The sequence below is a fragment of the Scyliorhinus torazame genome, chromosome 9 (genome assembly GCF_047496885.1).
Source record: "Scyliorhinus torazame isolate Kashiwa2021f chromosome 9, sScyTor2.1, whole genome shotgun sequence".
Lineage (NCBI taxonomy): Eukaryota > Metazoa > Chordata > Chondrichthyes > Carcharhiniformes > Scyliorhinidae > Scyliorhinus > Scyliorhinus torazame.
The window spans coordinates 34,844,991-34,862,480 of NC_092715.1; the positions used below are offsets into that span (position 1 = coordinate 34,844,991).

The window sequence follows — 17,490 nt, forward strand, 5'->3', positions numbered from 1 at the left end:
GGACATTTAAAATATTTGGATTGTTGGGCAGTTTTTAAGAGGTCATGAATTCATGCAGCTTTTACTTCCTTAGTGTGCACTTTTAGTGCAGATACGAATGAAATTCCCACCCACGCTGACTGCTGTTTGAAGAAAATGACAGGTAAACACTTCAACTGTGGCCTCTGCTTGGGGTTCAGAATGAATGCGCTGGAAGTGCAGTGTTTGTCTGCTCTCACAGACACTGAGTGAGCTGCTGAGAGATTCTGTCATTTTCTGTTATGGCCTTTTTTCTTTCTCCTTTGCAATACAGTTAAGAGGGCTCCATTGCCTTATCGCCTAACCATGAGGATGGCACAACAAAGGGATGGAAATCTCCAACTGGTAGTTCAGGCAGGAGACCTGCTTCATGAGAACATAAGAACTAGGAGCAGGAGTAGGCCATCTGGCCCCTCGAGCCTGCTCCGCCATTCAATGAGATCATGGCTGATCTTTTGTGGACTCAGCTCCACTTTCCGGCCCAAACACCATAACCCTTAATCCCTTTATTCTTCAAAAAACTATCTATCTTTATCTTAAAAATATTTAATGAAGGAACCTCTACTGCTTCACTGGGCAAGGAATTCCATAGATTCACAACCTTTTGGGTGAAGAAGTTCCTCCTAAACTCAGTCGTAAATCTACTTCCCCTTATTTTGAGACTATGCCCCCGAGTTATGCTTTCACCCGCCAGTGGAAACAACCTGCCCGCATCTATCCTATCCATTCCCTTCATAATTTTATATGTTACTATAAAATCTCCCCTCATCCTTCTAAATTCCAATGAGTACAGTCCCAGTCTACTCAACCTCTCCTCGTAATCCAACCCCTTCAGCTCTGGGATTAACCTAGTGAATCTCCTCTGCACACCCTCCAGCACCAGTACATCCTTTCTCAGGAAAGGAGACCAAAACTGAACACAATACTCCAGGAGTGGCCTCACTAACACCTTATACAATTGCAGCATAACCTCCCTAGTCTTAAACTCCATCCCTCTAGCAATGAAGGACAAAATACCATTTGCCTTCTTAATCAACTGTTGCACCTGTAAACCAACTTTTTGCGACTCATGCACCGAGCACACCCAGGTCTCTCTGCACAGCAGCGTGTTTTAATATTTTATCATTTAAATAATAATCCCTTTTGCTGTTATTCCTACCAAAATGGATAACCTCACATTTGTCAACATTGTATTCCATCTGCCAGACCCTAGCCCATTCACTTAACCTATCCAAATCCCTCTGCAGACTTCCGGTCTCCTCTGCACTTTTTGCTTTACCACTGCTGGGCGAACCAAAACTGAAGTGGACCAGGTACTTTTGAGAAACCTGGAACACATCTTGCTCCTCCAGACCAATAATACTAAACAGTAACTCAACCTTTTGCACTTCTTCGTTCGTCCAACCACCTGCTGAGGGAAGCCACTCTATCCAGTTCAGTGCGAAGTTGGTGCTTAGGATCCTGTATACGTCACAGCATTGTGCAATACATCTACTGGACCTTGTACCTGATTCAAGGTGCTGCAACAACTGCCCGGGAGTTAGACCCCAGGGAGCTGCATTTGCAGCATTAATGCAGCCAAATTTGTGGTATTACTGGCCTATTTCTACTAGATAAGAGGCCTTAACGTTCACCTCCACTAAATTTAGAGTTGTCTTTATGATCTCAAAAGAGGCCAATCATGAAAGCCCCTGCCCAAGCTGTCTCTTTCTGTTCCATAATCCAGATCTTTCTACCTCAATCAACAGGAACTGCACACCTGTTTATAAATATGAGAAAAGCCAATAAAAAAGATTCCAAAAAAAAAAACAGGCACTGCACACAAACACTCTAATAATAATCTTTTATTGTCACAAGTATGAAGTTACTGTGAAAAGCCCCTAGTTGCCACATTCCGGCGCCTGTTTGGGTAAGCTGTTACGGGAATTGAACCCGTGCTGCTGGTCTTGTTCTGCATCACAAATCAGCTGTCTAGCCCACTGAGCTAAACCGGTCCATGCTATAGATGCTAAAGGCTTTTATTGTGAGCTTGTCTCTGGGTTCTTCCTTCCATAAGCCAAAACTGAACAAAGGGAATGATCTTTAATTTAAAACCAATAATACTGGTGAGATGTTCTTTTGACTACCATCGCGACCCAGCCACAATTCCTCCCCACTCCCCTGGTTTGTGGCATTGTTACATATCCCTGCCTGGCTTGCAGCCAGGGAGGGATAGCTGGGGTGTGATCCGGAGGTGAATCTCGGTGTGGCTGCAATGAGACCAAGGCTCCAGCACCAGAAGAAGCGCAAGGCCAATTTATGAGCAGGATAGCAAGTAAGAATTGCATTTAGATAGCTCCCTTCATGACATCTCAAAGTTTAACTTATGATGCTCAGTTGAAGAGTCAGTGAAATGAAATGAAAATGAAATGAAAATCGCTTATTGTCACAAGTAGGCTTCAAATGAAGTTACTGTGAAAAGCCCCTAGTCGCCACATTCCGGCGCCTGTTCGGGGAGGCTGTTACGGGCTGTCAGTGCAGGCACGTTGGGCCAAATGGCCTCCTTCCACCCACTGTAACAATTCTGTGACTTCAGAGCTAATGAACTTCTTTAGGTCTAATCACTGCTGTAATGTAGGAAACAGGACAGAAAATTAGCACACAACAAATTCTCTCAAACAACAACTTAATAATAACAGAACAATTTTCTTTATTGGCAAAGGGGCGAGTAGTTGGCTAGATGGTTAGGATGTGATGCAAACCAACAGCTTTGGTTCAATCCCCATACTGGAAGGTAGTCCTTGGGGCCTGTCTCCTCACCTTGGCCCACAGCACTACCATGGATTAAGCCATGATTCTCCATCTTCGGACAATGAGGAGATTGTGCAAAGTGAGAAGTGGGGCAGGATTTTCCCTCCAGCCCGCAGCGGATTTTTCGGCGATGGAGGTGGCCTGATAGTGGGATCTGCTGGACCCGCCACTGTCAACGGGATTTCCCATTGACTGCACCCCTCATCATCAGGAAACCTGTGCACGGGAACGGAATTTCCCATTGGCGTGAACAGCCAGTAAATCCGAGAATCACAGAAAATATAATGAAGAGGCCCTTCACAGCCCGTCGAGTCTGCACCAACACATGAAAATCACCTGACCTACCTACTAATCCCATTTACCAGCACTTGACCCATAACCTTGAATGTTATGGTGTATTAAGTGCTCATCCAGGTATATTCAAAAGGATGTGAGGCAACCCTCCCAGGTGGTGCATTACAGACAGTCACCACCAGAATCTATAGAATTTTAGAAGGTGACCAATGCATCCACTGGCTCTACAGTCAAACCTTTCAACACTCTTGGATGTAGATCATTAGGTCCAGAGGATTTATCAACTTTCAGTCCCATTAACATCTCCAGGATTATCCTTTATAATATTCATTTATTTCAGCACCTCATTCCCACTAATCCCTTGGTTGTTCAGTTTCCCGAGGAGGTTTTCTGCATCTTCCTCTGCGAAGACAGACGCAAAGTATTTTCTTATCCAAATTATTGATGTAGATTGTCAACTGCCGGGGCCCAAACACTGACCTTTACGAGATCATCACTGGGCACAGCTTGCCAACCTGAATGACCCATTTATTCCGACTCTGTTTTATGTCCAGTAACCAATTGTCAATTAATGCCAGTGTATAACCCCCAATCGCATGCGCTCTAATTTTGTTCACTAACCTCTTGTGTGGAACCTTAACAAAAGGCTCTAAAAATCCAAACACATCGGGCAGGATTCTCCGGTCGCCGAAGCTGAAATCGTGTTCAGCGATCGGCCGGAGACTACCCGTTTCCGACAAAATCGGGGGGCATTTCGCGATGCTCCGCCCCTACTCACAGAGTAGGCCACGCGCCGTATCGAATGCCTCAGGACATTACCCGAGGCCCACCCCCGATGCTCCGCCCCCGAATAGCCAAATTCCCGACGGTGTTGGTCGCGTGTGCTCGCATCCGTCGGAAATTCGGCATGGCGGCTGCGGACTCAGTCCAGCGCTGCCACAGTCGGGGAGGGCCTATCTGTGGACAGGGGAGACTTTGTCAGAGTGGCCATCTAAAATGGCCTCTCGCAAAGACCACTGAGAAAAAAGGAACACAAAACTTATTCAAAGTTATACTTTTGTAGAACTGAAATGAACAGGAGTGCCTCACCTTCAAACTTATTGGTCAAACTTAGCTGGCACCCTGGGTCCTCCCCCTCAGATACCCACTTTACCCCTCCCACCAAACCAAGGCCCTGCCTGTAGGCCTCCTATCTGCAACACTATATATACTTGGTTTAGATACAATTACAATTTAATTTGGTTTATAAAGTCTGTGGACCAAATTTGAATTTCAAAGTGACTTGAGTTGGGCAGGTTCAGAGTAATAAAGTCATGCATATTTAAAGACTCCTGTTTTTGAAGAATCGAATGCAGATTGGGAAAAGTGAAGTAGCTCTCTCCCTTTTTTTCCTCCGTTCTAACCATTGTAAACAGACTGGCTAAAAAACCCTTCCGATTCAGCGAGCAGAAGTAGAATGGGGATGAGCCAATGCAGTCTAATGATGTGGTTGAACAGATGTTTGATGTTTCACCATTTGCGGAGATCACTTAATTAAATCTGTAAAATGTACTTCAAGCCCAGATGTTTCATTTTCTATCCCTCCTGAATTTATAATCTGTGATGCATTCTGCAAGATTTGCTTGTAAAATGTGAACCGGTTACAGAAAGCTCAGAACCTAATAAAACAGGTCATTACTGCGGCATGTGGTCTGTTATGCATCCGCAATTTAATTCTGGTTTTATATATACATATCGCAATGATTTCTGGAATAGGGAGCGCTAGATCAATAGCATCTTGGTTTCCTCGTGGGTTCTTGTCTGGGTATCTGAAGCACAGGAAGTTGCTCATCCAGGCCTTCAGGCCTGCTTCGCCATTCAATTTGATCATTGCTCATCTGTCCCTCAACTCCATGTACCCACCTTAGCTCCCTTGCAATCTTAACTAGCAACACTCTATCAATCTCAGTATGGAAAACACCGACTGTCCCAGCATTCAGTCTTTAAGGGAAGAAAATTCCAGGTATCCAGTATCCTTTGTTTGTCCCTCCTAAATGCCTTGCCTCTAATTTTAACATCTTTTGGTCTTGCAGAAGTCAATGGCAATTTGCATGGCTGGTGCCTGGTGTCGTTGCTGTATCTTATTCATACATTTGTTTTCGCCAAAACATGACTCATGCAAATCCAACATCATTTTGAATTCAAATGCATCTCAACGATTGTTACTTTCCCAGTATGGCACTGCTGATCTTTCTAATTAAACTAAGTCAACTTAACTGGCCTTCTCTCATTTTACTCTTTATGGCAGAACTAATTAAATTGTCCTTTATCTCCTCCACAAGAAAGCTGCACATCTTCGTAATTTCCTTTGTATTCAGAGGCATTCTGAATAGCATCCTTGTACAAGTAATTGCTCCTGCGAATGTAGTAACAGAAGGGAAACCATGGCAACAACTGTGATTGTCCCCAGCTCCTTTTGTTCCTGTCACTGTGTCAGCCTTGGCCCAGTTGCGCTTACTTCTGAGTCAGGAATGTTATGGGTTCAACTCTCCCTCCAGATTTTGGCCTATAAAGTTAGGCTTACACTGCAATACAATACTGAAGGAGTGCTGCATTTCTGGGGGTGTCATCTTTCAGGCAGGACATTAAACTAAGGCTATGACTGTCCTCTTATAGAATCCTTGAGGTCCTAGAGCATGAAAAAAGGCCCTTCAGCCCAACTTGTATATGCCGCCCAGTTTTTTACCACTCAGCTAGTCCCAATTGCCCTCATTTCGCCCAATAACCAGCTTTCCCATATAACTGTCTAAATGCTTTTGAAATGAAATGAAAATGAAAATCACTTATTGTCACAAGTAGGCTTCAAATGAAGTTACTGTGAAAAGCCCCTAGTCGCCACATTCCGGCGCCTGTTCGGGGAGGCTGGTATGGGAATTGAACCGTGCTGCTGGCCTGCCTTGGTCTGCTTTAAAAGCCAGCTCTTTAGCCCAGTGTGCTAAACCAGACAAAATTGTACCCGCCTCTACTACTGCCTCTGGCTGCTCGTTCACTACTCGTGTGAAAAAATTGCTCCTCTGGACCGTTTGTATCTTTCCCCCCTCACCTTAAACCTATAGCCTCCAATTTTAGACTCCCCTACCATTGATAAAAAATGTTGGCCTTATCTTACAGACCTCTCATACAATTCTGTGCTGCCATTTTGGAACATTTATTTGATTTTGAGAGCTTGCTGTGCTCAAATTGGCTGCCATGTTTTTTATATTGCAACAGTGATAATACTTTACTGGCTGTAAAATAAGTGATCCTGAGGTTGTTAAAGGCACTGTATACAGTTTATTTCTCATACCGGTTTAGCTGTTTCGGCTCAGTTGGCTGGACAGCTGGTTTGTGATGCAGGGCATGGCCAACAGAGCAGGTTGAATTCCCGTACCGGCTGAGGTTGCTCATCAAGGCTCCACCTTTTCAACCTTGTCCCTCGCCTGAGCGGTGGTGACCCTCGGGTTAATCATCACCAATCAGCTCTCCCTCTCAAAGGGGAAAGCAGCCTCTGGTCATCTGTGATTATGGCAATTTGTTATGGGCCAGGGTTTAGAGAACCCCAAAGTATATCATGGAGTTCACCTGACCCACAACTTTTAATAGATTGTGGTATGGGGAGCACACGGCCCACTCTACAGGTGTGGTACAGCAGAAATGGAAAAGTATTTTAAAAAACAAACCAATGTTTATTCTATGAACTCAAGTTAACCTTTTTAAAACATACAGTGAACATCTTAGCAACCATCAATTCAAATACAACCCCCAAAGAATACAACACTATAGGGGCTGGTTTAGCACACTGGGCTAAATCGCTGGCTTTTAAAGCAGACCAAGCAGGCCAGCAGCACGGTTCAATTCCCGTACCAGCCTCCCTGAACATGCGCCGTAATGTGGCGACTAGGGGCTTTTCACAGTAACTTCATTGAAGCCTACTTGTGACAATAAGTGATTTTCATTTCATTTCATTTCACTAAGTAATCCTGAATAACTTCCCAAACAACATCCAGAAGACAAAAGAAACACCTTTTAACAAGCACCTTAGGTTTACATTCACTCCTGAGAACATTTATAATTCTGAATTCACCAAATGATCAAGAGATAGTCTTTTCATGGCAGAGAGATCAACAGTACACCTGCCTGCTCTGGCTTCAGCTCCAACACTGAAAACGAAATTAAAACACACCCTGCAGCAAACAGCCTAAAACAAAAGTAAAAAGCTGACAGACAGCCCAGCTCCACCCGCTCTCTGACATCACTGCAGTAGTAAACACCCCATTTCTTAAAGGTACTCTCACTACAGATATTTATATACACACCTATTTATAAACACCCATTTCTTAAAGGTACTCTCACATGACACAACTTTACTTTTTTTTACCATAAGACATAGGAGCGGAAGTAAGGCCATTCGGCCCATCGAGTCCACTCCACCATTCAATCATGGCTGATTTCAACTCCATTTACCTGCTCGCTCTCCATAGCCCTTTACCTACCCCATTGGTAAAACTCCAGCAAAAGCACAGCTGCATCCCCTCGTTTCCTTCCTGTCAGGGAGCTCATGGGAACAGTTTTTTCGTACAAAGAAAACAAAAATCTTTAATCAGAATGCTTTTGAATAAAAAGGGTAAAGCTTGCCGATAAGCCGAAGTGAGTGGATTCCAGGAATTTAAAATTACACTGTAGGTTAATGAATACGAATACTTTGAAGTTTATCTTTGTATTAACTTAGTTGACCTGCTTTATGTACCTCTGATACCTCTGCTCTAATAGCTGGTCAGACGGCCGCTGTGATGGTAAGGGTTTACCAGAATCACAGAACAATGCAATGCAGAAGAGGCCCTTCGACCCACCGCGTCTGCATCAGTTGTGAAAGCATTTTCTTTTAAGCCACCCCAAAGTTTGCCCAAAGAAGGTTGACTCATTTTGATTCTGCTTTGTCCCAAATCATTGGTGACAATCAACCCTTTTTTGTAGTTTGCAGGCTCATGTTACAGTGTTCACTGGCATCGAACGAGAAAATGCTGGAATTGTACCCAATTGCTCAGCCAACATCGAGAGAGAAAGAGAGAGAGCCGATAGGTTTAAAAAAAAAAACCCTTCATCATAAATGAAAGGTGCGTAAGCTTTCGTCTTCACTTCATCGGCTAATCCCTGCTTCCCACTGCCTTAGCTATCCATCTGACTTTCCCGTAAGCCCAGGAGCATCTGTGGAACGAGAGACAGTGTATTCATTCCCCAAACTGATGAAAGTTCATCATCCTGAACTATTAACTCTGTTCATAAAAGTAAATTACTGCGGATGCTGGAACTTGAAACAGAAACAGAAAATAGTTTGATACCACCTTCACCACAACAGTGGGCTAAACAGCTGGCTTGTAATGCAGAACAAGGCCAGCAGCGCGGGTTCAATTCCCGTACCGGCCTCTCCGAACAGGTGCCGGAATGTGGCGACTAGGGGCTTTTCACAGTAACTTCATTGAAGCCTACTTGTGACAATAAGCGATTATTATTTAGGGCTGGTTTAGCTCAGTGGGCTAGACAGCTAGTTTGTGATGCAGAACAAGGCCAGCAGTGCCTATTCAATTCCCGTACCAGCTGAGAATTCTGAATTCTCCCTCAGTGTACCCGAACAGGCACCGGAATGTGGTGACTAGGGGCTTTTCACAGTAACTTCATTGCAGTGTTAATGTAAGCTACTTGTGACAATAAAAGATTATTTATTTATTTATTTTTACTGCTATCAAGGGCAGCATGGTAGCACAGTGGGTACCACTGTTGCTTTACAGCTCCAGGGTCCCAGGTTCGATTCCCAGATTGGGTCACTGCCGATGTGGAGTCTCCACGTTTTGCCCGTGTCTGTGTGGGTTTCCTCCGGGTGCTCCGGTTTCCTCCCACAGTCCAAAGATGTGCAGGTTAGGTGGATTGGCCATGCTAAATTGCCTTGTGTCCTGGGGTTACTGGGTTACAGGGATAAGGTGGAGGCGTGGGCTTAAGTCGGTGCTCTTTCCAAGGGTCGGTGCAGACTCGATGGGCTGAATGGCCTCCTTCTGCTCTGTAGATTCTATGAATTTATTTTCATTTCTTCTATCGATCCATTTCTACCTCACCATTGTCTCCCTCCTCCCAGCCCACCCTTCTTGGGCCATCTGCCCCCTGGTCCTAGTTGTACTTTGACACACTGATTATCTCTGTTCTACCATTAGCCCATTCTGATCTCTTAATGTGCCACCATCAGCACCCCTCTTCGCCTTGATCTTCCCGATTTACATTTCCTTTGTTTTTCTGTCCATCTCATCTTTGTCAATCTGCATCTATTGCTGGCCCTCTATCCAGCCCCACTGCTCCACATCCCTGCCTCCCCCACCCCCACAACAGTATAAATCTGACCCTATTTCCAGTTCTCTTCAGCTTTGACAAAGTCACCCAGATCCGAAACATTAGCTCTGCTCTCTCTCTGCAGATGCTGTCAGACCTGAGGAGATTGTCCAGCATTTTGTGTTTTAATTAACTCTGTTCGTCTCTCCACAGATGCTGCCACGCAAGTGTATCTGGGATATTCTGTTCAGATTTCAGATTTCCAGCATCCAGTGTTCTTTGGGGTACAATGTTGTTCTTTGATGTTTTTAATTTTGTGAATGTCCTTTCACACATTGTCTTATGGTCATCTCAGCCATCTAACAATTCCTGGGGCTGGATTCTCCGCACCCTCGCGCGGGAATTGCGGCGGGGGCGGAGAATCGATGTTCCCACGAGAAATCGGGACCGCCGCCGGTTCACCGATTCTGCGGGCCACGAAAAGCAGCGTACTCGGGGAGTGCGCAGTGCCATCTGGGACCTAACTGGGGCCATTGCCGGAGGCCCACTCAGCCATTCTCCGCCCCCCCCCCCCCCGATGTCCCAACGGCGTGGAACTAATGATGTGCTCCAGCTGGTCGGGATACTCACGTGGCGACTGCGGACTCAGACCATGGCCGCCCTGGTCGGGGGCGGGCGGATCGGAGGCCGGGGGAGGGGCCTTATAGGCGGCCGGGGAATGCTTGTGCGGGGGTTGAGGGTCAGGCGCGCAGCCGATGGGGGGGTCTCCTTTGTGGGTCTACCTCCACGGTTCGAGTTTGCCATGGAGCACGGCGCGGCCGCTGGCCGCTGTGAACATTCACGGCCTCTGACCCGGAGGTGCGGGGGCCCGTATCTGCAGCAAAAGCTGCGAGATCAACTCCGGGTCCCTTTGATCCAAGTTTTTCTGGCGTAAAACTCTACCGTTTTGACGCCGGTATGGGGACACAGACCCAATAATGGAGAATCCGGCCCTGATATTTGCTTGTGAACAGACTACAACTCAATCTCTCCGCATTTCCTCTTTTGTGCATTTCCCCAGCCTCCTCCATTTTGATCCCCTTCAGACACATATTCATTTTTCCAGCAGAGACTTGGATAATGAAATATTGGGCTGCATTCTCCATTCTGGGACACCCGGAATGCGTTTCCCAATGGGATGGAAAATCGGGATGGAAAATCGGATGCTGGGGCAAAGTCGAGTTTGACGCCGGCGCCAACTCAAATGCGATGTTCTGACTCCCTGTTAGTGATGGTAACGGGTGCCACACGACATGCCAGTGGAAACATATAAGTAAATGCAAATGGATGGTAATAACCCATTCGCATCTATTTGAAAAAATGAAATGAAAATCGCTTATTGTCACAAGTAGGCTTCAAATGAAGTTACTGTGAAAAGTCTATCAAGTAACCTCGAGGAGTAGGCCACTGTCCTCGAGCCTGCTCTGCTAACAAATACGATCATGGCTAATCGGACTGTAACATTAACCCCAAATTCCTGCCCACCCGACAACCTTTCACTTCCTTGTCAATCAAGAATCTAACTAGCTTTGCCTTAAAAATATTCAAAGACTCTGGGGGTAATTTTTCACTCCCATTTTTGGAGGGCGGAATTGATGACGGGGACGGAGAATTCTGTGCGATTCCTAAAGCACATTTTACGTCGCCAAAGACGTAATGGATATCCTGATGTTGAATGCCGGGGTCTTGATCTCAATATATTTAAGCATAATTATCAGGCCTTTACTCCTGATAGTCCCATTCACACCAACGTGAATCACGACAGGGCATCATACATTTTATTTAAATTTGAAGTACCCAATTCATTTTTTTTCAAATTAAGGGGCAATTTATCCTGGCCAATCCACCTACGCTGAACATCTTTAGGTTGTGGTGGTGAGACCCAAGCAGACACAGGGAGAATGTGCAAACTCCACACAGACAGTAACCCGGGGCTGGGTCGAACCAGGGTCCTTAGTGCGACAGGGCATCATGGCGTTCACCTGGCGAGCAGAACCCGCTGGAGGCATACAGGTGGGTATAGCCCCCAGGGGGAGTGAGTCTGTAGGGGTAGTGCCCTGAAGTGCCTGGGGCAGTCCAGGGCAGCACCGTGGCAGTGCCAGGGGTGTGTGCCAGGGCTAGTGCCCGGACAGTGCTGGGCACAGTAGCCAGGCAGTGCCGGAGACAGTGCCAGAGTGGTCTTTCATGGTGGAGGTGTTCCATTGCGGGGGAGAGGGGGGGGGGGTGGAGTTCCAAGGCGGGGTGCTTCTGTGATGGGGTGTGATGCAGTGATTACCTGGGGTGGGGAAGGGGGGTGCGGAGTTCCATAGTGTGGGTGGGCGTGTTCTCTTTCTAATACTTTGTATAGGGAGGGCGACCCGATCTTTCTAAACCCCAAGTTGCTGGCAGCGTAGGTTCAATATTTACCCGCTCCACCAGTGTGACGTTGTGGGACCTGCCTCTTCAATTTATTTTCTCCAAGTGCCTAATAATTCGGCGGAGGAAGCTGCCCCAGGGGCTGGCAGCCTCCACCCCGTTTTTCCCACCCACTGCGCCACTCTGCCAGGAAATATGACACTTCCGCCCTCTGCTTCTACTGTCTTTTGAGGAAGTGAATTCCAGAGACTCACGGCCTCTCTGAGAGACCCTCATCTCCATCTTAAATGAGCGATCTCTTAATTTTTATCAGTGGTCCAAGTTCTAGATTCTCCCACAAGAGGAAGCATCGGGTGCGATTTAACGAAATGGGAACAAAGTCCCATAGCGAGTGCGTTTAGCTGCATGTTTCCCGGCACTCGGAACGCAGAGAAACACCCAGCTATGAAAAGTAGCCCCGGTTAGATAGGGACCTCAGCGGGGATCGCATGGCCGAGGCCACACAGAGCCCTGTTTTCTGCATTGAGGAGCTCTGCTCGGCAGAACTCCTCAGTGTAGCGAGAGAGCAGGACGCCAGTTTTGCCATCCCGATCTCTGGAGCCTCCGACGCAACCTCTGATCCCCAGCAAGCCCCAACTCACTATGAGGGGGTTCCTGGTCCCCTGCCTCCCATCAACATCCCCCCTGGCTCTATCGCTAGAAAATGCCAGCTTGGTACCCTGGCAGTGCCCCTGCCAGTGCCACCCGAGAACTGCCAGGCTGGCAGTGCCAAGGTGCCTAGGTGGCATAAGCAGTGCCAGGGTGCTACTCTGCTCAGAAGGCAAGCACCTCCGATCCCCTGGGAAATCCCTACGAGTGCCGTTCTGACTGGTCCCAGTTTGTGGAGACCAGGACTGAATGGCGCTTGTCCGAGGTCTCTGGGGCGAAGGGGATAGATCCCACATGTCGCGTGCCTCGGGAAAATGCATATTAAAGTGAGAATAGTTGTCTCGCTCTAATATGCAGATTTGCCAAAAAGTGATCCCCCTCACATGGGCGGGGTCTCGTTAGATCGCGGCTTCGACATGCCACATTGCGCCACGGCGCGCTGCCTTTCAGGCACAACGTGGCTGTTTGATCTTGTCCATCGTCTCCACATCCAGCCTGTCAAGACCCCTCAGGGTCTTGTATGATTCAATCAAGTTTCAGCCAAGATTTTGTGCTGGATTTGTTGGAGTGGGTCTTGAACCCACAGCCTTTTGGATTCAGAAGCAACTAACTGAGTCAAGGCTGACATTCTGCATGTAAATGCCACCAAATTGCCATTCCCAGCTATCTCACTGGCTGGCTGACAGTGTGAGAGCCATACTTCAGATGCATACTGTAAACAGGAAAGAAATTACGTGCAGAGTTTTTAATCATCAGAGACCAAAAGCAGACCCCAATTAAAACCTTATCTCATATTGTAATAAGCACTTTAATATTTACAGTGCAGGAAGCATTAAGCAGAAACATTTAGTGCGTCATACAAAGCAACAAAAGACGCTCTTTCTTTGTTCATAATTAATAACAAATCTCATGCAAACTCAAATTATATACTTACCTGCTGAAAGTTATAAGGGCAATGACCATCACAAGCCACTGGCTCGGTCTCACCTGGATTACCATGTCTAATTCTGGGCAGCACACACTTTAGGAATGAAGACTTTCAGTGCCTTGAAGAAAGTGCAGAGGCGATTTGCAAGAATGGAAATAGTTGTCTGTTCTCTGTAGAGACAGGGATTGTTGCCTCAGAGCCGAGAAAGAATAGAGGTATTTTAACAGTGTCATTCAGAATGGGGTGGCACAGTGGTTAGCACTGTTGCTTCCCAGTGCCAGGGAAATGGGTTTGATTCCCGGTTTGGTCACTGTCTGTGCGGACCGGTCTGCATGTTCTCCCTGTGCCTGTGTGGGTTTCCTCCGGGTGTTCCGGTTTCCTCCCACAAGTCCCGAAAGACGTGCTTGTTAGGTGACTTGGACATTCTGAATCATAATCTTTTTTTTTCATAATCTTTATTGTCACAAGTAGGCTTACATTAACACTGTAATGAGGTTACTGTGAAAAGCCCCTAGTCGCCACACTCCGGCGCCTGTTCGGGTACACAGAGGGAGAATTCAGAATGCCCAAATTACCTAACAGCACGTCTTTCGGGACTTGTGGGAGAAAACTGGAGCACCGGGAGGAAACCCACGCAGACAATGGGAGAACATGCAGACTCCGCACAGACAGTGACCCAAGCCGGGAATCAAACCTGGGACCCTGGTGCTGTGAAGCAACAGTACTAACCACTGTGCTACCATGCTGCCCATTCTCCCGAAGTGTACCCGAACAGGCGCCGGAGTGTGGCGACTGGGGATTTTCACAGTAACTTCATTGCAGTGCTAATGTAAGCCTACTTGTGACAAGAAAAAGATTATGAATAATGTAGGATTTTGGTAAAGTAAATGAGGTTGAATTTCCATTGGCCAGCTAGGTGGTAACCAATGGACATAGACTTCAGGAAACATTGGCACAAGAAGCAGCTGGGAAGACGAGGAGATTTTCTTTATGCAGTCAATTGCTAGGATCTGAAATGCACGAGCTGAAAGGGTGAGGAGAACAGATTGAGCAATAACTTTCAAAGAGGAAGTTGGACAAGTGCTTGAGAGGGAGAAACTTGCCAAGCAATACAGAATTAGCAGGTGAGTGAGACTAACTGGGTAACTCTTGCAGAGGGCTGACAGAAACACAATGGGCAGAAGGGCTTCCTTCTGTACTGCCTGATCCCACTTCCATGCTTCACTCCCAAAAGTGTGCTCCTCTAAATTAAGACTCACGCGAGCATCTTGCAAATATTTGGCGGTCTAATTGTCAGGTGGTATGAACACTTTTTGGCATTTGATTTGCCAGTTTTTGAATACATTCTAATCAGCTCAGTGATCTAGATGGCCAGAATGCAGTACAGAATAACGCCAACAAGTACTGTTTTGATCCTTATAAAAACTGAGGTAGTTCCTGGTGCCTGCCCTCCTCACCTTACCCGATAGTGATATGGGGGCATAAGCCATGATCAGCAACCATTGGACAACAAAGCTGCTGTACAGAGTGAGATTGCCTTCAAGTAATGCATCAATACTGGAGGAGCAAGTTACTTTCAGACGGTTCAATGCCCTTGGACAATAAACCTTTGAGTGTACAAACTGTGAAACAGATTTTACTGACCTTTCATTTGGGGAAGAGATGTGACGTCACAGGCCATAAATGTCGTTCTACCAGGCCCATACCTCTGATCCAACTCTGCTTTAGTATCTGCGCCTTGTGCGTGATTGATATCACATATAACAACCTGAAAGGTGAAGAATAGACCTTTACACGAACTGTAGAAAGATGATGGGGAATGAGATGAGAAAACAATTATTCCAGTACAGGCAATCCATTGCACATTTTATTTAAATGTGGCAGCAGTATCTTCAACGCTTATTAGTATTTGGCAGAAGACTCTGCAACTATGGAAAGAAGTCCTTATTTTCATCCATGCCAACAAAGGAAGGAAAGTGCCTTTCAGACCTGCAGGATGTCCCAAGATGCCGGGTAGCCAGCGAGGTTTTTTTTGATACGTTGTCACAGTTACAATGTTGGAAACCTATCAAAGCTGACAAATCTGTTCAGGTCTGAACTTCGTGCCTGCAGCTGAGCGGAACTCAGACAGGCCTAATTCAAGTTTGCATAACAATTTGCAATTTTATAAAACTTCAAAATGTGCCGGGGCTCTATCATCTATGCTTCGTGTAGCGTTTGAAGATAAGCCTTTAGATAAGGCACGGTTCAATTAATACCCACTGCAACATTGCCAAAGCGTGTTTCTAATCTGTGTATGCTCGGGGAATGGATTTTATCTGGGTGTCAAAAATATCTGCAAGATTGGCATAAACCAAAACAAAGGGCCTCAGCTGGACAGTAATTTATGAAAAAGTGTGATCGCACAAGATCTTTATTTGTACTGCCCTCGGGGTTTCTTATTTCATTTGTTCCACTTGTTTATCATTTCTCCGATTCCACTGTTGTAGCTTCATGGAATTTATGAAGCTCATCTCCTGCTGCTGATCTTAAAGAAAGACAAAGAAAAAAGGCGCCTGAGAGATCTTCCATCTATTTGAAGTAAAGAAGTCAAAATGGTATGTTGGCCTTCATAGCGAGGATTCGAGTACAGGAGCTGCAATTATACAGGGCCTTGCTGAGACCACTCCTGGGATATTGTGTGCAGTTTTGGTCTCCTTATCTGAGGAAGGATGTTCTTGTTCCAGAGGGAGTGCACAGAATGTTTATCAGACTGATTCCTGGGATGGCGGGATCAACGTATGAGGAGAGATTGAGTTGGTTAGGATTATATACATTGGACTTCAGAGGAATGAGGCGGGCGGTAAGGGGGGGGGGGGGGGGGAAATCGCAAAGAAACCTATCAAATTCTAACAGGACTAGAAGGGTAGTTGCAGGAAGGATGTTCCTGATGGTGTTCGAGTCCAGAACAAGGGGTCACAGTCTGAGGATGCGGGATAAACTATTTAGGACTGAGATGAGGAGAGGTTTCTTCACCCAGAGAGTGGTGAGCTTGTGGAATCAAGTACCACAGAAAGCAGTTGAGGCCAAAACACTGTTTTCAAGAACCAGTTAGATATAGCACTTGGGGCGAAGATGATCAAAGGATATGGGGGGGGAGACGGGATCAGCTATTGAGTTGAGTGATCTGCCAGGATCATAATGAATGACAGAGCAGGCTCAAAAGGGCCAAATTACCTCCCCCTGCTCCTATTTTCTATGTTTCTATGACCCGAGAGATAGGCCGGGTATTTCCTGGGAACTTGCTGCTCCTCCGTTGACATAATTTCACTGGGAATCCCAATTTCCCACCTAAGCGGGCTTCTGCCACATTCCCAGTGAAGCTACGGTGGTAGAACGAGAGCTGACTCTGAGGAATTCCACGGTAACAGTGAGAGTAAGAGGGTTGATGTTGGAAAGTGCACAGCGGTGGGCATCCATCATTCAACCACACTTGAAATAAAAAGCTAAATTAAGTAGCGAACAAGATATATATGAAATCAAAACGGATAACAAACATGTCCTTCAGTGAGAACCACCCTGTGTTAAAGAGCCAAAGCAACAATGTGCACCAAAGTGAAAGGAAGTGCCTCCTTCCTTTTACATAAGGAATTCAGGGCTGTAGATTCAGAGAATTAATGACACACAGGAATAGGAGCAGGCCATTCAGCCCCTCAAGCCTGTTCAAGCATTCCAACAGATCATGGCTAATCACTTGCCTTGGCTCCATATCCTTTTACTACGTTGTCTAGCAAAATTCTATCAATCTCAGTTGTAAAATTACTGCTGAAAACGCAAACAAGCTGTCAAAGCTTTTCATCTTGCACTTATCAGGACAGAAGCAAGAATGCCCAATTTCAAAGGGATCAACAATATTCAAATACAACAAATCAAACTGCATGAGAAGTGGATGCTGATTAGTTAGCAAGTTGGCTCTGATTAGTCAATACCCTAAGACAATAAGATGGAGGATCAGAAGTAGGCCACTTGGCCCATCGAGTCTGCTCCGCCATTCAATGAGATCATGGTCGATCTGATATAATCTCAACTCCACTTCCCCGCCATTT

General features: G+C 46.2%; 1 protein-coding gene across 1 annotated transcript in view; it reads right to left on the reverse strand.

The window, feature by feature from the left end:
* LOC140429147 (15-hydroxyprostaglandin dehydrogenase [NAD(+)]-like) overlaps positions 1-17,490 on the reverse strand; it is a 131,095-nt gene that overhangs the window by 87,914 nt on the left and 25,691 nt on the right. Inside the window, exon 2 of the mRNA XM_072515776.1 lies at positions 15,050-15,173. Coding sequence (XP_072371877.1) covers positions 15,050-15,173 — 124 coding nt within the window. The remainder of the gene's footprint in view (positions 1-15,049; positions 15,174-17,490) is intronic.